Source organism: Equus asinus, chromosome 1 (genome assembly GCF_041296235.1).
Source record: "Equus asinus isolate D_3611 breed Donkey chromosome 1, EquAss-T2T_v2, whole genome shotgun sequence".
In the NCBI taxonomy this organism is placed as follows: Eukaryota; Metazoa; Chordata; class Mammalia; order Perissodactyla; family Equidae; genus Equus; species Equus asinus.
Genome location: NC_091790.1, coordinates 125,421,686 through 125,442,884, shown reverse-complemented (window position 1 = coordinate 125,442,884; position 21,199 = coordinate 125,421,686). Strand labels below are relative to the sequence as shown.

Sequence of the window (21,199 nt, the reverse complement as noted above, 5' to 3'; positions counted from 1 at the left end):
ACACATGGGGAGAAGAGAAATCTTCCAAGCAGAATTCCACATAAGTTATGTAGAGACAGAGGAGGGGGAGCATAACTCCTCACCCCTTAGGTCTGGACTGCACACAGAGATTTCCTTCCAAAGAACCCAGTCTGCAAAGACGGAAAGGGAGTAACGTTACAGTGCAGAAATCTCACAGACGCTACCTCGGTCAGGAGGTCAAGGTCAACGTCAACAGTGATAAGTCAGGTTGACAGCATGCCCCTTCATAGTATGTAATGAGAATGGCCCTGTACCTCTGTGGTCTTTGTCCCAAAAACCCACAACTCCAGTCTAACCATGAGAAATAACTCAGACAAATCCCATTTGAGGGATACTCTACAAAATACCTAAACAGAACTCCACACAACTGTCAAGGTCATTAAAAGCAAGAAGAGACTGAGAAACTGTCATAGCCAGAAGGAGTCTAAGGAGACGTGACAACTAAATGTAACGTGATATCCAGGTTAGAATCCTGGAACAGAAAAAAAGGACACTAGGTAAAAACTAAGGAATCTGAATAAAGTGTGGATTTTAGTTAATAATGTATCAATATTGGCTCCTTAATTGTAACAAATGTAACATACTAACTTGAGATGTTACTAATAGGTGAAACCGGTTGAGGAGTATAAGGGAACTATAGTAGCTTCATAATTTTTCTGTAAACCTGAAAAATAGTTTATTTGTTAAAAAAAAAAAAGTGGGCCTGGCAGAGGGTGGATGGGGGACTGATGGCTGGATACTGGAAGGACAGACAGATGGAAAGCACAATGGCTGATGGAAGGATGGACAGACATTGGGACGGCTGATGGATGGGTAATGGGTAGTGTGGCTCTGGGAAGGAGGGCAGTCCAACGCTGAGGGCACTTAAAGACAAGAACGGGGGTGAGGCCCAGGGACTGAGCAACATGGCAGGCACGAGCCCTCTTGATGGGGAGGAGAGACAAGCAAGACAGCTGTGGGCTGAGAGGGGAGCAGAAAGTGACAAAATGAGGACAAAGAGCGTACACAACACTCTGTCAAATCCGGTCAAAGGGAGGAGGAGAAAGGAGGGAGCGTTTTGTGTGTATGTGTGTTCTGGTCCTTTGCTGAGGTGTAATTCACGTACCATGAAATGCACAGATCTCAAGTGCACAGCCTTATGTCTCCTGAAACGAAGGAAAGGCTGAAGACGCAGAAGAAAGTCCATCCCTGAGCAAGAGGAAGGGATGGGCTCCTGAGAGAAGGTAAAGGATGATCCCATCTTCCTTCTAACTTTGCTTCTGTCCTGTGGATGGTGGCACCATCTTAACCGGAGACGGTCTTTCCACCCAAAAAGATAGAGACGACTTAATTTCTAAAATCATTATCACTACTTCTTCTGAAAATGTAAAGAATCTAATATGAACAAACTTGTTAGCTTCTTTTTTCCCTTAATTATTTGCCATTAGAAATAAAAACTGCCTGGCTACCTCAAAAAGAAGAGAAAGCAAAACACCACGGAAGCTGCTCTTGCCATTGCAAAGCCCTGTGGCAGGAGACAGCTCACGTCATTGCAGCAGAGGGGGGCCCTTTTCTTACTGGGGACAAACTGGGTAATCACGCCCATCTGTTTTAAAACACAACTTTAGATTTCTTCTCTTATAAAAGGAATACACGTCATTGTACAAAACAGATCAATAAAATAAAAACTACTCATAATGACACTAAAACAACACCATTAACGTTCATTATGTATCTTTGCAGTTTTAATTCTAGGCACATATAAAAGATACCCCATGAAAAAGATTTTTATCCAGAATGTATGTTATCTGCTATTACTTAACTCAAATGTGATACGGCTGATGTTCCAAGAAGGTAATTCTCTTGAAGCAACTCAAGCCGATTTTTCATTCTGAGGTACTGACTAGATTATTCTATATTCATAAAACCTGGTGTGTGACCAAAATTTTCAATCAAGGCCTAAACACCACCGAAAAAAAAAAATCCAAAATAAAAAAACAGCAAAAGCCTCTGCTCTCTTTTTGGTCAAAGAACGTACCTTTAATTTGAATATACATACGTATGAACAAGGCAGAATTAATAATGGCAAAAAGATCATAGATGTTGCTCATGGTGCTTTCATAAATATCCTGGGCTTTTCTTGGGATGATTTTTAACATTATTAATCCTGAAAACACTCCTGAGAGGGTTGTATCACTTAAAAGGGGAAATTAGAGGCAGCTAAGGATGACAACTCATAAGCACTCCGCGGATGAAGGCGGGTGGGGGGAGCCTGCCTGACTCAACTGGGCAGACCCAACCCACTCCTGCCCCAGGGAGGAGGGAGGGTCTGTCTTATAACGCAAGGCGCAAAGGATAAAGAGCCCGTGGTCACAGCCAATAGGGATCTCTGAAATGAGACAATCTATTTCATATCACCAGTAAGAACCTATCTAGGAACTTTTCAGTTTGTTTTGATTTTGTAAAGTGGGGCCAGAGGGAGAAAGAGGGGAGGCTGAATTCCTTGAGAGGAAGGCGAGGTTCTGGCCCACACCCACCCTGTGTGCTCAGACCGCACAGCCTTGCACCTGGAGGCGGGTGGGTCAGGGTCTTAGTCATAACGGCCCGCTTGAGAGTTTGAATTTCACTTTACTAAAGGCTTTCTATTTTCTCTGTGTCGCATTCTTTGCCCTCCTTCACAGTTTTAAATTGTTCTGTGCAAGTCAGTTTATAGTAAGGTGTCCATGATAAATAAACTATGATAAATAAACTCCTTTTCTTCTTCTTTAGAGCAATGAGTTAACTCAACTTGGGGATCTTCCACTTATTGAATGCAGCCCACTCTCCCTCTCCAAAGTCTAACAGGGGACTGTTCCAGAGATCTGAGACATGACTGGCAGGTAAATGCTTTTAAAGTCTCAGGCTAGCTCAGGTGATGGTCTGTCTGTTTACCTAGATACTTCCGGTGTAAGATTACTAAATGTTGAACCATCTGGAGTTTGACGAAGAAATGGAACATTTTCGCTTAACAAAAGGCACTTGTCTACCAGAGAGAGTACATATTATTTTTTCAGTTGTAATGTTTTAGGGTGTTTTCATTCTAGCAAGCATAATCATGTTTCAGCACCAAATCAATGACTCATTTTCTTTTGACTTGTCAGAGTGCTGCCACACCCCGTCACACACAGGAGAAAAACCAGTTGACTAATTAGAATTGTTCGGGAGAGGATTAGCTCACGAGAACCAAGCAGAAAAGCCATCCTTCCCCATCTGAAAACTCAACACCTACTTGGTTTGAAACAGATTTGATTCAATTAATATCTGCAGAAATGAATGAAGCAGGTAAGTCAGCTGTACAACTGATGTAGAAAATATAAAAGATATTAACAGGTGACCGACCACAGCAACTCTGACAAAAACATCCTGTAGCAGAAGCAAAAGAAATGGTTAAGGGTTTTTCACATTTTATTTAGATGAAGTATTATTTCTTTACTTGTACCATGTCAATGATACCATCTGGTACTTTCAAACATGTAGGATAAGATACACACTCTGTATGCTCCTACTTATTTAAAGTGAGTTTCTAACTTTTAACCTCAAAATTCCATCTAAGTGGATAGATGGAGAGTAAGGACTCCAATACTAACTACTTGTGCAAATCAAAGAAATAAGTAGCACACTCACTGTGATATATACACTTGAGAACTAATGGATTTGAATTTTTCTTCAGAAATAGCTGAATTCTATAAGTGGCTCATGTAAGAAATAATGGAAAAAAATTATGGAATCGTTCATCTAAGATGAAGCATATTTGAAAATGCATCAAATAATTAAGCAGAAAAGCCTTGCCCATTGTTTGGACCAAAGATGCTAGAATAAACGGAAATGATCCAGGGGAGGAAGGTGAAACTGATGTCCACTGTGTGTAAGTCAGAGTCTCCTCCTCTTACTGGCAATTTAAACTCGGGCATCTGAGTCTTGGTTTCCTCCATGTAAAACTGAGATAACTACTTACATCACAGAGCTTCTGTGTAGATTGAATGGAATTATCTGACGGTAGTCTATGGATTCTATCATCCTACAAAATAAACATATGCTATGCTTAATAAACGTAATACATTTTGCTTTCTGCTTCCAACCAGAACAGTCCACGAAAAATCTGTTTCTTTTTTCTATCCTGTCATGTTAGTTCTAAAACTAACTATGAAATGACATTCTGTGAATAAATTCCTCAGGGAAAATTAATTTGTTTAATCCAAACTTATTCAGCCTCTTATTTAGGCTAATTTGTACCCTTCGCATTTTTAAAATTTTATTTCCTAAAGCTGCTGTGACGCCCTCTCAGATGCCCATTTTACGTCTCAACACAAACCTTCCTCAAGTTAAAATAAATACCAGGATTAGTTAATTATGAGCTGCCAAAATAAGGGACACATAATAATAGGAAAGGTCCCCCAACAAACAATATTATAAATTATATGCCTTAAATGTTTAAGTCAAATATGCCAGCTCTTCTTAAAGGTTAACCCAATTAAATGCAAAAAAAAAAAAAAAAAGAAGAAGAAAAAAAAAGAAGCAGCAGATAGGGTAGCTATGAATATCTGTCAAATTTCAAATTTAACTTGGAAGCCAATAGTGGGGAGGAAGCGCTGGAGGGGGAAAGAGGATTTAAAAAAAAGTTTACCAGAGGGGAAGGGGGTGGGGGGAGGGCAAAAGGGGTAAAGGGGCACATGCGTATGGTGACAGATAAAAACTAGACCATTGGGGGCTGGCCCCGTGGCCGAGTGGTTAAGTTCGCGTGCTCCGCTGCAGGCGGCCCAGTGTTTTGTTGGTTCGAATCCTGAGCGCCGACATGGCACTGCTCGTCAGACCATGCTGAGGCAGCGTCCCACATACCACAACTAGAAGAACCCACAACAAAGAATATACAACTATGTACCGGGGGGCTTTGGGGAGAAAAAGGAAAAAATAAATAAATTAAATCTTTAAAAAAAAAGTAGCTGGACATTATAAGAAAATTAATTACCTGGGAAGAACATATTTAAAAAAAAAAAAAACTAGACCATTGGTGGTGAGCACGATGCAGTCTATACAGAAACTGAAATATAATAATGCACACCTGAAATTTACACAATGTTATAAGCCAATAGGACCTCAAAAAAATTAAATAATTTTTTTTAAAGTCTTCTCAATATGATCTTTATGTTCCCACCAAATCACATAGCATAAGAGGTCACGCCAAGGGGAGGATGGATACACTGCCACTTTAGCTACAGTAAATTAGCTATGCAAATCCGATGACCCTTCGGTGAACTGGTCTAATTCTAGTCTCAGGTCTGCACTGAGAGGGAAAGACTCTTCTATTACTGATTTCAATGTCACCCTCTCTTGAAGACTCTCACTTTCTTCAGCTGCATCGTAGAAGCTCTAAAGGCTGGAGCTTGAAAGCCTGACACTTCCCTCATTTTTTTCAGATGAAGAAAGAAACCCCGAAAACAAAAGTCTCTGTCTCTCGCGAATATGACCTGCCAAGGTCACCGAGCAGGTTAAGCAGCAGCCCAGCTGGAACAGAGTTTCTGGGGCCAGGGCCCTCCCCACAACATCAGGCTGGCAACAACTGACAGGTTTTGGTTTCGTAGATTTCACAGATGCCAACAAGGTCCCACTGCCCCCAAATCATACAGCCTGCCCTGGTTTATTAACTCCCCAAGTGCAGCTGTCGAGAGATTATTTTCTTTTCCTTAGGACCTTACTTGCTTTTAAAAGGAAAGATCACTGGAGTGTTGTTAGCCATTTACTTTATAATGTCAATGAAGGTGTCAGACCCTCTCCTGGAATAGGCTGAGTAAAGGAAGAGCTCCACGACCCTCCAAGGTGACTAAACGTGTGGAATTCACTAACACAGCTGGACCAGGGGCAGCATCTGCCTCCAGGGCTTTCAATCCTCTGGCCGCCTCCATTCTCCTCCTAGAATGGAAGGGCTCCCTTCACTTCACCACATTTTCTCCTACACAGTTTAAAAGGATGAAGACTTCTTGTTCCCCTTTCCTCATCTATGAAAATACCTACTGGATGAATGAATGAATGTTCCAGCCCTCCACAGTTCCTTCTACAGTTTGTCCTAAGGGTTCTTTCAAAAAGGAAAGACCCTTCTTGGATCATTTTTCCCTCAACCACCAAGTGATGCTCTACAGACAAATCTACATGCTGGTCTCTTCTTTTTCTAAGCTTTTATGCAGGGGAACAGATTTCCAGAATGCCAGCTCTGACTAAGTGCTTGTGTGAATTTATTGGCCCAAATTTTTGAGCAGAGGCAGGAATCCTGGCTTTCATTCCTTGTTCTTTCAAGACTTGTGTGAGCCTGTTGCTTGAAATCTTAACTGCTGATAGAAAAGCACTCGCCACTTCACAGCACAGCCTGCATTTCCGCTCCCCAAGAAATGAACAATTACTGTGCAAATAAAATAGGATGCGTGTACATACTGAAAAATTAAAATTACAGAGAAGAATGGCAGTCACCTCTGATGACGTCCTCTGAAGACTTCATCACTAGCACATCTGTGTTTTATTCCATATCAACTTCCTTTTAATTCCCAGGTTCAAAGGACTACAGAGACAGAATTCATAGCCAAGAAAAAGAACCAAAACTTCAAGTCACCAATGAAAGAGCAGGTTTTTTGTTTTTACTGGGAAAGACTCGCCCTGAGCTAACATCTGTTGCCAACCTTCCTTTCTCTCTGTTTTTTTAATTTCCTCCCCAAAGGCCCAATGCATAGCTGTACATTCTAGTTGTAAGTCCTTCTAGTTCTATGTGAGCCACCACCACAGCATGGCTACTGACAGACGGGTGGTGTGGTTCTATGCCTGGGAACCGAACCTGGGCCCCCAAGCAGAGCGTGCCAAACTTTAACCACTAGGCCACTGGGGCTGGCTCAGGAGCAGGTTTTTAAGAGAGGCAGAGCCAAATAGCATTAACACCATTAATCTGGGGTAGGTGTTTCTGAATGCACAGTACCAAAAGATGCTGCCAACTGCCCTTGAGCGCCAGGCTGTCTCACTCACTCCATAGCCAGGTACGGGACACCTGAGCACAGCCAGGTGTGTGAGAGGCATGGGGCTGCAAGGATCACAACACTCAGTCCTCAAGAAGCTGCAGTGAGTGTAGGAGGCAGGATTACAGAAAGGCTGCCGAGAAGGGGGGTAGCACAAGCCGGCAAGGACCTGTCAGCCTGCCAGCCTGTGAGGAGACACATCAGAGAGGCTTCCTGGAGAAGATACCATGAGCAGAGCCTGAAAAACAGGTAAGAGGTAGACAGGGAGGGAGAGATCATTCTGGCAAGTGAGAATGGGTTCCTGCCTGCCCCGAATTAGGATCTTAGTTGATAACTGAAGAAGCAGGGGTGGGGGACAGTGGCAAGAGATGAGACTGGAGAGGCAGGCAGGGCAAGCCCCTGTGCCTTGTTGCAGGCTGACATGCTCCCATTTCATCCTGAAGCCTGTGGGAAGGACAGGATCCGGTCTGGATTTTAGAATCACTCTGGCAGCATGCAGGAGGCCTTGAAGCACTGTGGTGAGGAGAGCTGGAGGGACGGGCTCCAAGGAGGAGACCCCAGCCCAGGAACCAGAGACAGGGGTCCTCTCCTGACCCTGCCACTTGAGAGTGCTGTGGCCTCTGACCAGCGCGTGTTGCTCAAGCTTTCCAGACCTCGCTGTCTTCCCCTACCTTGCAGAGTTAATTAATCCCTGCGAGGATTAAATGAGACCTCATGAAGGACAGGGTATGCAGTAAGAACTTAATAAATGTCGCTGCTGGGAGCAATGATAGCGTCATGGCTACCTGACTTTGAAAGAGTCAGCATGACCTTGGACAAGGACAAAGAACACCTTCTCTGATCTCAGTTTCTTCCTCTATAACATGAAGAAATGAAGATAATACCACCCAGGAGGGCTGAGTGTAGGAGATAAAATGCGTAAGTCCCCCGGCCCTCACCCGAGAGCTGTGTTAGTGGCAGAGGTCGTAGTAACACAGCAGCAATGGTAGAGGCTGGGAGCCATGACAGGAGCACAGGTACCAGGAGTGGGAGTAACTCGAGGGGAACGAGACTAAAAGCTCTGTTGCTACAATGCAGGTGGGAAATGATAAGGTGTGGGACTAAAGCAGAGGTGGTGAGAAGTCAAGGACTAGGATTCCGGAGCTGTAGGTAGCAAGCATCAATGAGACTTCATGACTACTGGGTGTGACCAGCAAGGGAGAGGCAAGAGAAGGACACCAGCATAACCTTCAGTGGGGACATCTGTGGACAGCAGTGCCTGCCATTCCCGGAGGGAACTGAGGAAGGCGAGCAGGTTTGCTGAGGAAGATAAGAAATTCATTTTCAGACCAATTGAATATGAGGTTGCCGTGGGGCGTCCAAGTGGTGGTGTCCATTTCAAAACTCTCTGAATATGTTTGATACTCAGAAAACAGATCAGGGCTAAAAATATAGACTGAAGAGTTGTCAGCATATGGACAGCAACTGAAGCCACTCACTCGGATATTCCTATCACCCAGACGGAGCGTGCAGGAGTGATAAAAACAAAGACAGAGCAGGAGCCCAAAGGCAGACCCTGTGCGACATCAGCATTGAAGAGGTGGGCATAGAAAGAAAATCCAGAAAGGAGGCTGGCAGGGTAGAGAACAGGGTGAGAACTCAGAGAAAGGACTCCCTCAGAAGCTAAAGGCTTCCAAAGGAAATGATGGAGGGTACCCAATGCTGCAGAAGGCCAAGTACAATAAAGACCCGGCAAACCCAAAGGACTGAGAGACAAGGTCATCAGGGGAGCCGTGGTGGAGCCAACATCACACTGTGGTGGACAAACAGCGTGTGTCACAGATTGAGAAAGTTCTGGAAAAATAGATTGTAAGGCAAGGAGAAAGAGCAGCAACCAGAGGGGATACAGGATTGCGAAAGGGAAGCGTTTTTGTGGTGGGGGATTGTTGTCAACAGAAGAGAAAGACTTCAACTGGTGTATGTTGAAAATGCAGCCAAGACCGGAGGGAAATTAAGGGAAGAAGTGCCTGGGAGGTGATTTGAAAAAGAGGAGGCTGCGAGGACACGGGCTGAGGGGAAAGGGAGGATGACAGAAAAGGTGCCTTAAAAAGACGGGGGAAGGTTTGAAACAGCCAAGTGCAGGAAACAAGAGATGAGAGAGTGAACTACGAAATGAAATCATGCACACAGTGCACACGCCACGTGGACAACCCAACAATTCCGATTTCATTCTTCCCTCCATCGAGAAAGAGATGCCCCTGGGGGAGAGCTGGGAGGTAGGCAAGTTCCACCACATGGAGCCAGGTTGTTTCAAAAGTGGGAGAAAAACAGAAGACACGGGAAGCAAACACGTGTCAGAGGGAGTAGAGGCAGAAATGGTGTGTCAGCGGGCACAAAGGAAAAAAAGAGAGGACAGGAGACTCAGGGAAGATGAAATCTTCTAAAGCAGCCTCTTACTCTAAGCTTAAAAGTCGATTAGCTGCCGCTACTATCTTCAAATTCCTGTTGGGAGCAAATAAGTCAATGAAGGTAAATGTGTTCTTCAACAGGGCTGAAATAATACTGTAATGATGCAAGAGTACGATACGAGTTATTGTAGCAAAACTATGGATCAATTTTTTCCCTAGACCTGACTATAATAGAGAAACACCACCAACTAATTCCTTCTGAAACATTGATAACTTTTCAGAGGTTTTCTGAAGATCGACCCATTTTCATTCATTCAAACAAATGCTCACTGGTTGAAGGACTGTGCTCTGCTAGGACACGCACAAAGAAAATTTAAGACAGCCTTGCGTTCAAATTGTTGAAGTCCTACTTCTCTATACATATATGCAAATCCACAGGAACGTCCAGAATAAGGAAGGCACTAAGAAAAAGGGGAATGATACACAGAGTATTTGCCCATGTTCAAGTTCAAACACACACCAACATCTCTGACTCCAAAGTACCCACACATCCTTCTCTAAATTCTATCACCAAATAGATGTGAATACCTTGCTTTCTTCCCCCTCCTGTCCTCTCCCCACATCACAGAGAATAACCAATGGTTACTGGCTGGTTGTGGTTCAAATTACAACGCTGACCCATACCTGCTACTACCAGCTACCACATTCCGTGTCTTACCCATTTGGTCCTCATAACAACCCTGTAAAGAAGCCAGGAGGATGCCCTTAAACAGAAGGAGAAAGTGAGGCTCAGAGAGGCTAAGGAAATTGCCTAATCTCCAATGACTGCTAAATGCTGGGCCGCCATCTGACTTCAAATTCATCCGGCTTCACAGTCTTTACTCTTTAACCACTGTCCCCACACCAAATTTCCCTAACCCTTGTTCCAAAGGGAAATGCCTTACGTACAGTTTTCTTTCTTTGGCAATTTAGAATTCTTTTATTCATAGTCTTTTGACTCGTTTAATTTATCCCTTAATATGTTACAGGTTGAATTTATGGAGATTTTAAAAAATAAAGAGCAGTTTTGTTTAAAAGTCTATTCATTCTCAAATACCTAAACAAATGCGGATTCACCGAATAATCCATAAACTGAGTTCTAAGCAGTAGTTTCTACCTTCCGGGAGAGGTCCTAACAAAGCAGCCACATAGGGTCATTTGATGCTATAGAGTGGGAGTCTGTATACAAAGCAAGGACCTGAAATTAAAACAAGATGCCTGATCCAGGGACAAGAACAAGCCCACTGGGGAGGGCATCCCCCACATGCAGTATCGGTCAACTCAGAAGTTACAACAGCCACATCCAGGGAGTAGGCAGCATGTGGGGGTTCACAGAAGGTGCCAGGCTCCGTCCCTCATGGAGAAGCAGTACAATGCAGTGGCAAAGTGCGTCTGACCTCCTGGACACAGCCCTGCTCTGCCACATCCCAGCTGAGGGCCCTGGGGCAACTTCTTGACTTCTCTGTGCCTCAGTTTCCACATCCACAAAACGGGACTATCAGATGTTGTTACTAAGATTATATGAACCGTAACTGATGCATAGAAACCGCTCAATAAATGTCAGCTAATACTATTACATATACTTAGGATTTTCACTTTTTGGAGCAGTATATTTTTTATTGAGGTACAGTTGACCTACAACATTATAATAGTTTCAGGTGTACCACATAATGATTCGATATCTGTATATATTGCAAAATGACCACCACAATATGTCTATTAACATCCATCACCATACATAGTTACTGACGTTTTTTTCTTGTAATGAGAACTTTTAAGATTTACTCTCTAAGCAACTTTCAAATATGCAATATAGTATTATTAACTGTAGCTGCCATGCCATACATTACATTTGCTTGACTTATTTATCTTATAACTGGAGTTTGTATCTTTTGACCCCCTTCACCCATTTCACCCACCCCAAGCCCCCACCTCAGGCAACCACCAACCTGTTCTCTGTATCTGTGAGCCTAGGTTTTTTTCATACTGTATTTGTCTTTCTCTCTCTGCCTTATTTCAGGGAGAGTATTTTTTAAATTGCAGGCCATAATCCAAAATGTGTTATGAAATCAACTTAAAGGCTCACAACCATCAATTTTGGAACATGAAATAGGACAGAATACTGTACTGAAACTTTAATAAAGTCGTATTTTATATTACCTTTGTAATTTTTTCTTTAGCATACACAGTAACATGAAGCAGTGCTCTTGAATCTCTTTTCAAACATCCGTGTGTTTGTGTAGGTATCAAGCAGCAATCTCAAGGGTATTTCTCTGTAGGGTCACCATCAAAAACTTTTTAACAGCACTGATTTACAGAATGAGGATGGTAGGGAGTCAGGGAAAACGAACAGGTATAATACGCCAGAAGCCACTTTTTAAAATGCAGACAGCAGCAGCAAAGGGAGAGGCCGTCTCAATGGACATTCAGGATAAGCTGGAAATAGTCTCAGTGCACAAGGCTGTTTACGGCCAGGCTGCTATGGGTGTTTCAACAACCTGAGGTTAACAACAGGCTTTTCTTTCCAAAGCAAATCTAATTGCAAAACTGGAAGTACAGATGTTATCTTGATGCTGGGAACGATGGTAAAAATTGATATGACTTATCCAGGAAGTCATCTTGCAATACTTGTCAAAGTAGACACTACGCCAGATTTCAAATGCTCTCAAAAACTGTCAGGGTTTGGAAGAGATATGAAAATGTCTTAACAGAAATTCTTCAATCTGGATGTAGATGGAACTAACAGCTCCATTATAACCCAATTCCTAGCTGAAAATTTAACTACCTGTACAAGAAGATGAATGGAAAATAACTATAAACACAACTAATCATGTTAGAAGCTATAACAACATTGATCTGTGTATCCAAAGGCTGCATGATGTGGTGTTTAACGATATCACTCTTAGACAGGGTAAGAGGAACCACAGTCCTGGGTCCCACTCCTGCCACACCCGTCTTCCTGCAGAGTCAGTCCAGAGTTCCCCAGACAAACTGGACCTACGAATCCAGAACGGGTGCCCTTCTGTCTGGTTTTAGGCTACACACCAGGTCCCCAGAATTCCCTGATCAAATATAAGCCACTTCCAGAGCATGAACAGGCTCTTCCCAGATCTGTCCTCCCACTGGTCTGAGCCAGAGGCCTGATTGAGGGGTGGCAGAGGGTGTGGACAGAGGCTGGACATGCAGGCGGATACAACGCCCGTCTCCAGGTGGGGCTGCACCGCAAGTGGGGAACAAAACAAAGCAGACCCTGGGCAGGGGAAGATTCTCCCAGGTGCATTCCAGCTCTGAGCTCTGGGAAGTCTGAGAATGCAAGATTCAAACCTTCCGGGCCATTATGAAGACATCACTGTCAAGGTAGGTGGGTAGAATCAATTCTATAGAAATGCACGTTAGCTAAATTCATTATTTTTAAATATTTCGACACATGCTACGAGGGCCTCCATCTGTTCTCTTGCATGAGACCCTGCAAAGCTACAGGCAGGCCTGGTGAACTGGACTCACAGACACACTGCCCGGGTCCTCACCCCTCCCCTCGTCCCTGCCATTTACAAGCTATGTGAACCTGGGAAAGCTTCTTAATCTCTCTGGGTCTCAGTTTCCTCATCTGTAAAATCCTCTTCATAGGGCTGTTGTAGAGACAAATCAATTCTTGCTATACTGTTTCTCGAACAGCACCTGGTGCACAGTAAGTACTCCCCAGGTGCTGTCTCTCTATCATTCTCCATACAAAACTGATGGATCTCAGCAAACTTCTAGACAAGACCACAGCCAGGAAGTTATTCTGTGTACTTCTTCCCACTCCTTTCCAATTGTAAATATCATGCTCTATGCCACTCCAAAAGATCACCATTTTCTATTCCGAAAAGGACAGGTCATCCAAGTGCTGATACAAGGTCATCTGAAATTAAATATGTTGCTCATCTTCTCCCCCAACTTGCCAGATAGCTCAGGCCTCCAGCCGGTTTGAAGTTGGGCAAGTCAGCTTCCTGTGTCAATGTCATGCAACAAACATTTGAAAACATTGCCAATTTTAAGTGTAAAAAGGACATTTCCTTCACCTTTACATTCATGAGATTCAGAACTATAAGCCAGGGTGGGTCCTTCTTGATTTACAAACCAGAGGCTAAAAGACTTGAAGCTATCAGCAAGAAAGGCTACCAGACCAGAGGACTCAAGCTAAAAATAGAGCGCTACCAGTGGAGAAATACATGGAAGAAGACAATCCTTTATATGGCTACTTATTAGTCCACATGCTTTGTATCATTACATGAAGATGTACGATCAGCCTAGTAATTACAAATTGCCTTCTCAATGATTTATATTCCTTCAACCTAAAATGACAGGACAAACAACTGGAAGAGAAATACTCGCCACATTTTAATGACATGCGGGCAGCCTACGGCATCTTGTATCATCACAAAATCTCTCTTTCAAATCTCAGAGCTATCCACTAGAAAGTCTAAAATGAGAGAAGTAGAAGGGAAAGATTCAAAGTCACGTTTGCCCTTTAAAAGATGTCCCTAACCTACATGGTCACTACAGAGAACATTCAATCCTCCATTTTTCCCCCCAATTGTTGTGAGGAATTTTTAAAAGATGTGATTTGCCAACTTGCTGAAGGGCTGGAACTCTTTCTAGTTGCTCAAGCTACCTCTAATTACCCTCCCATAAAAGGAGCATTCCCAAAGCATTGTTAATTTCAACAATAGCTTTTCTATTAACTCAAACCTCCAAATCCAAAACGGATTATAAAGGTCAGTATGAAATAAACGAAAATTAATTGGATTCTACAGAGGCAAGACTGAACACATCCATCCATCCAACAAGGATCCCATCTAAATCAAACATATTGTTTATTTAAAGAGTCTCACCAACTTCCTATAAAAAAAAAATCCCATGAACACTTCCTATTTTGGCCAGTTTTTATTTATGCAATTAAAATGGCTTTTTATAAGGGCTGGAGAAACAATATAGTTTTACAAGGCCATTAGTCATATAGTCAAGCTTCATTATATCATAATCATTCATCAGTGGTCCCTAAGGAGAAGGCTGCGATAAGAATGTTAAGGAAAATATGTATTCACAACAGGTCATAAAATGTGTGAAATGCAGAATACCCCAAGCCAGTGAGTTGATCTGGCCTTCATTTTTGCTGAAGAGCGCAACAGTTGTACCACACAACCTTGCTTCAACTTAGAAGCCATATTCTTAATTATTAATCCCCTTCATTCCTCCACTGTTTCCAAATTCCACTCAGTTAAGAGAAATATAGTACTTCCTTTAGAATTAGTGATTAAAGGCTCTGTTGGCTTCCATCATTTTTCTAGCATATATTTCTTACACCTTATTCTAAATATTTCTCCTTACACCAAATGTACACACGTCAGTGAGACTTCAGTATCACCTTAGCCCCTGAACTGTGTGTGGGAAGTCACAATGTCCTGGCAGAGGGCTAGCTGGCGGGTTCCGGGCCCCCCACACACCACCCGTAGGGCCACCTTCCTTCCACTCTGGCACCCTTCGAGGTCGTCCAAGGCTCTCACTCTGTGCCCGTCAAAGGCGGTAACTGAGCCTGGGCAGGAAACAAGAAAGCTGCTTCAACAAAGCCCAGCGTGCGCGGCGTTGGTAAATGCAAGGAGGAATTATGGGGACCCGCGTCTGGGCTGGTTGGGAAAGGGAAAGCGTTCATTCCACGATATTGATGTAGAATTTCAGCAACCGAGGGCGCCTCTGAGATCCCCAGAACCTCTCCTCTCCTTTAAGCGGCTTTCAAGTCCCTTCCCTTGCTCCCTCTCCACAAAAATCGGGGCTGCCAGGACCCCAGCAGAGTGCTGTTCTCCTTGGGTTAGGCGTGAGCTGGGTGAGCCCCTCCGGGCTCCGCTGGGTGCAGCTGCAGCTGGAGCCTAAAAGCGCCCGGGGCTCCGAGAAAAGCAACGCGCTTGGAAAGACCCAACCCTCCTCCGGGCCACCAAGGGGGCCCGCAGCTCTCCGGGCACCCAGCCGCTGAACCCAGGCAGAAGCGTCCCAATCTCTGCGCCCTGGCGCCAGAGGGCACCCTGGAGAGAGAAAGCGCCGCATCTCGCTCCCAGCGCTGGGTCCCCAAGAGTCAGGGAGGCGCGCACCCGGGAGCTGGTGCCCTGGAGAATTCCTGCGTGAGCTCAGAGCCGCGGAGGAGGCCCCTGACCCTCCGGCCCCGCGCCCAGGTACCTCGCAGCCGTACAGCTGACCCAGCTGCTCCACGATCCATTCCTCCAGCACCAGCCGCTTCCGAAGCTCTTTGCGATCGTATTTCACTGTCACTTTTCCCTGCTGGTGGCGCCGCTGCTGCTGCTGCTGCGGCGGCGGCTGAACCTGCCCGTCAGCGGCCGCCGTGGCCACGGGCGCCGAGTCCTCCCGGGAGGAGCCTGAGCCGCTGCTCGAGCCCGGGCTGCCGCCGGCGCCGCCCCGGGGGCTCTGGAAGAAAACCCGCGCGCCGCCGCCGCTGGCCCCGCCGGCCGCCTCGTTGCTGCCTGTCGCCACCGACATGTCCCCGCGCTCCCGGAGCCCGATGCGGCCAGGAGGAGGGGCGAGCGGAGCGCGCCCGGCGCCGCTACCACCTCGGGCCGGGCAGCGGCATTCGAGGGGCTCGCCGGCACCTGCACCGCGCGCCGCCCGGCTCGTGGGGAGGTCGGGAGGAGCCGCGGCGACACCGAGGAGGGCGGGCCGGGGAGGGCGGGGAGGCGGGAGGGGCGGGGACCGCAGCCTTAAAGACGCAGCCGAGGACCCTCTCGCTCCAGCCGGGGAGGCCGATCTGGCGCCTGGCAGGCAGAGGGGCCCGGGCGTGGGAGTTGCGCGCAGAGGCAGGAATGTGTGCGCGCGTAAACACGAGCGGTCGCCTGTGTGCAGGGGCCAGAGAGGACTGGCGTGGGTCTGGTGCCAGAGATGGTCCTCTGAGCCGGGGACCGTGTCCTCTCCTCCTGGAGACAGGGAATCGCGCTTCCTGCCGGGGTCCCGAAGCGCACGAAACCCGCTGCCTCCCGTGGCCCCGGCTCGGCGACGCCGGGGACAGGGGACCGCCAGGCGCCAGGAAGGGGACGAGGAGGGACTGCGCCGCAGGTTCCTCGCGGTTTTCCTTGCCCTACCGACTCCTCGGTTGGCGGGGAAGTGTCTCCTCCCCTCCCTGCCCCACCCAACTCCTCCAAAAACACACTCCTATTCACGCCACTTCCTCTCTCGGATTGTGAGAGAAATTGACGAGGCGATGTTTGTGCAATCAGCAATCACCGCGCCTAAGAGATTCTGTTCAGACCAGTTTTTCTCTCCTTACAACGTGTCTGTTTATTGATAGGCAGAGCACTAAGCTATGTTTATATCGAAAGGACAGAAGACTATCAAGCCTTCACACCGCTCGGCTAAAGGGATGGGGACACCCAGGCAGCAAGCATTTCTCTGAAAGAGTCGGTGCCAGTTTACTGGTCCTTCATTTATTTATTTTTTTTTAAGATTTTATTTTTTCCTTTTTCTCCTCAAAGCCCCTCCGGTACATAGTTGTATATTTTTCATTGTGGATCCTTCTAGTTGTGGTATGTGGGACGCTGTCTCAGCATGGTTTGATGAGCAGTGCCATGTCCGCGCCCAGGATTCGAACCAAGGAAACACTGGGCCGCCTGCAGTGGAGCGCGAGAATTTAACCACTCCGCCGGGGTGCCAGCCCCTGGTCCTACATTTCTAATGTTGCAATCCCTGTCTAGCCAATTTCTTCTCTCTCTATACCATTTCCAAACAACCTCTTTTTACCGGGAAAGCGACTGCATTGACTAATTCTACTTTAAAAACATCATACAGCCAAGTAGAATTGCAAATGAATGCGCTTATTATAAGATTTAGGGCAAAAAGATGGTGAAGGCAGCTCTAAACAGAAAACTGCATCTGGATGTGTATAAAATTATAGGGAGACACTAATATATTTCTGTTGTACATAATATATTTCTGTGTAGGCAACTGAAAGAAACCACAAAGATGCTCAAACACAGTAAGTAGCTTTTATGAACTTTTTTAAGAAGCTTGTAAGAGTTACTGGCAGCTACTCAAAGAAGTTTGTCGGAGATAAAGTAGATAATCAAGTCAATTTCCTCTGAAGACTTTCTATGGCGGAGAGGATTCTAGACTGACAGCTGCGAAGACACGGAAAATAAGTGAAGTAGCCAGTAGCATTCTTCTGGCTCTTTTAGCTCTGCAATCAACTGGTGCCCAGCTCTGCTCCACCCAGATTTATGACTGGCTTTGTTCCTTCAATTGTGGTTTTCCAGCAACTGAGAAGGGATTTTTCCCAAAATGTTCCATGCCTGAAGCCCATCATCAGGACAGGGCAGGCCTTGAAGAGGGAAAGGAAAGGATCCAGTAGGGATTGTACAAAATAGGGTGGCTGATGTGGGCCCTGGACCCCTGTCATAATAAGAAGAGGATCAAGGCTAAAACATCTCTGCCCCATGGAAGAGGCCAGCTGTCCTTAAGATGGTCAGTTTCCCACCAGCCTGTCACAGACGAAGGAGACAGAACTACCAGGATTGGCCTCTGGAGATTGATGACCATTCTCCACGTCACCTCCAACTACTCCTGCCTTGGGGCATCGTAGATCATTTTAACTCTGAACACACAGCGAAGGAGGTGAGCGTCTCAGCAAGATTGCAACCACAGACCCATTTAGAGTCAGTTCAACAGACTGAATCTTTCTCTCTCTCTTTTTTTTTAAAGGTTGGCGCCTGAGCGAAGATCTGTCGCCAACCTTTTCTTTTCTTTCCTTCTTCTTCTTCTCCCCAAAGGCCCCCCAGTACATAGTTGTATATTCTAGTTGTAGGTCCTTCTGGTTGTGCTACGTGGGATGCTGCCTCAGCACTGCCTGATGAGTGATGCCATGTCCATGCTCAGGATCTGAACCGGTGAAACCCTGGGCCACCGAAGCAGAGCGCGCAAACTTAACCACTCGGCCACAAGGCCAGCCCCCAAACCCCATCTCTTATCAACAGAGTGATTAAGAAATTGTCTTTTGGAAAATGTACAGTCATGTAGCCAGAGCATGCAGAGAAGAAGAAATCTTGACCTGAAATGACCATGGAACCAGAGATTCTCCTCCCCATGGTGCTACTGAGCCAGGTTCATTTTTGCCTGCCGCCCAGAAAGCCAAACACCGAGACAATGAGATTGCAGCAGAGAGAGGGTTTACTCACAAGGCAGCCATGAAAGGAATCGAGAGCATGAGTCTCAAATTCGCTTCCCCAAAAATAGAGACTCAGGGATATTTATGGGATAGGGGGCAAGGTGTTCTGAAATGTGGAGAGAGGTGATTGCAGGTGAGGAGAGGTGAGGGAATTGATGGTCTGCGCAAGCGTAGTCAGACTCCATGTTCATAGGACCCATGTTCACAAAATGGTGGCGAGAGCATGATCTGAGGGTGGAGTTTTTAGTCTCTTGACGTGGAAAGGTCGCCTATCGGACATCTGTGTGGGCACAGTTGATGAGTTGGTGGTCTCAACCAGCCTGAAGTGGACAAGGGGTTCTAATTCCTGAAAAACAGCTCACACCCATTCCCATGGTGACCCAGGCTCCAGGGAGATGTTATCTACAGGAGCCTAGTGGGAGTCAGATAGCATATTGCCTGAGCAGCGCGGTTAACAATGGGTGAGTTAAACAGCTAAAAGCTATAATTAGTAATCGCAAGAAGAAAAAAAAAACTTTAGTTCCTAGCTACTTAATCATCTATGGCTGACTCTCTGCTGGTTTCAATGGAACCAAAGGACGGGGACATGACTGGAACTTCAAAGTCAGACTCCGATCAAAAGTGAGGGGTCCCTCATTCAGGAAGATCGGTGTTAAAATCCCTTCCCCTCCTTACCATCAATGTTTAGAACCTTACCATAATTGTTTAGACCCTTACCATCAATGTTTAGAACCTTACCATCAATGCTTGAAGCCTGCCAATCAAAACCTGTCTCACCAGTGTTTCTGAGTGCCAGCTTGTTCTCCCCAACCTCTTAAATTTCACTCCAAATCCTGAATTGGGGAGACAAACCTGAGGGCACATGCCCCCTGTCTCTCTGCAGATTGATCTCACAGAATAAAGCTGATTTCTTTTCCCAAAAGTTTTGCTGTAATTAATTGGCTTGTTTATGCGCATTGGGTAGGAGAACCCCATTTTTGTGCAGTAAAAAGGTGGGACTCTGTCAGCCAGGAGGAGGAGGGTGGCAGTCAACAGCGGTCTCCCCACACAGAATAAGCTTGTCTTTCTCCACACATCGGGCACATATCCCAGTTAGCTAGCACCCGTTTTCACCAACTCAACTAACCAGGAGAATTTCAATCAAAACCAAAATAGCTAAAGTTTTAGTTAATGAAGGAGAAACCATATAAAATCTCTGCCTCATTCTGGCACCAGGACCTGGCCATACCAATTTATTTTGAAAATTGTGCCTGTGATCCAGGAACACGGCAAAGAGTGGGAACCTCCAACTCCTTCCTTTGAGTCTTTGCACAATGAATTCAGTCATTCAAGAATGACTTCAAAGGATTTATAAAAATTGTCTAAGTTCTTTCCGAGAAATTCTTGTGTCGGTTTTTTCTCACTGCATAGATGCTTTTTCCTTTGTGCTTAGAACTCAGCTTTCACTTAACGACTTCAAAAATGACAGGTACTAAGAGACATTTAAGAAGAAATTTAGGATTTTAGGCGTCTTTACTTGTAGAAAAACAGCCAGTGAGGCATGGGTCTCTTTCCACAGGTACACTGACATTCAGATGCCCAAATGCGTCAGCTTGACTTTCAGTTAGGAGTTGAACTACAATGAGAGTTCCTCTTCCTATAAATCTGCTGGCTCCACCAGGGGCATAATTTACATTTGAATTAAACTCTATAGCCCCGACCCCACTGCAAACACCCACACAGGCTTAACTCCACATTTGAATAATTAAAACTCAATATTCACATCTAGACAGACCATAGAAATACTGTTGCTGCAGATTTCAAAAGCCAAAGACAAATTATTTGGGAATAAGGGCATTATTCCCAGGCCAGAGACTCTTTTATGTAGATGACTATTTAAATTCAGCAAAACCAGTGATATTTCTGATCCACAAGGCCAATGCATATATTTGTTCAAAGCAAACACTTTCATTTCTAACTCGTTTTGACAAGTTTTTTAAAGTGCTCATTAATCAAAACCATGAATACTTTTAAGTGAATTGAATGGCTTAAGAACTTTCTAGAACACAAGAGATGAGCTTTTACCTTAAGGCAATTACTCCCTGCTGTGAGAGCAGCCTAGGAAATGTTCATTTGTCAATATCCTTTCTGCATAGCTTTGTGTTTTCTTAACTTGGACATTTTTTACTTACTCTCTGATTTGGGGCAAGTTTGTTTTAGGAATTATACCGATCCTTCGTCTCTGAAAACAAACTTTATGCCCAAAGGTTGTTAGACGAGGTGACTTATTCAGGAGTTCCGGGGCTTTCTTCACTCCCCAGGGAAACAAGGATGAAATACAAATGTTTATACTCAGGTGCAAATTTCCTTACTCCTTAAAGACTAGATGTTGCAATAATTATGCAACATCTGCTAACCTACCTTGATCTGTGATAGTTACAGCCCCAAGGGCCACAAGGCTCAACACGGAATTCGTGTCTTGAGTAATACATGTCAGTCATAAGGTGCCTGCGTTCGAGTTCTCTCAAAGATTTGATAAAGCAAAAAGACACATCAAAAGCAAT

At 45.2% G+C, this 21,199-nt stretch overlaps 1 protein-coding gene across 1 annotated transcript in view; it reads right to left on the bottom strand.

Moving 5' to 3' along the window:
- Positions 1 to 16,606, bottom strand: part of PPP1R14C (protein phosphatase 1 regulatory inhibitor subunit 14C) — an 87,826-nt gene extending 71,220 nt beyond the window's left edge. The window contains exon 1 of the mRNA XM_014850619.3: positions 15,668 to 16,606. Within this exon, the coding sequence (XP_014706105.1) occupies positions 15,668 to 15,985 (318 nt within the window). The 5' untranslated portion in view covers positions 15,986 to 16,606. The remainder of the gene's footprint in view (positions 1 to 15,667) is intronic.
- Positions 16,607 to 21,199: the final 4,593 nt, after the last annotated feature.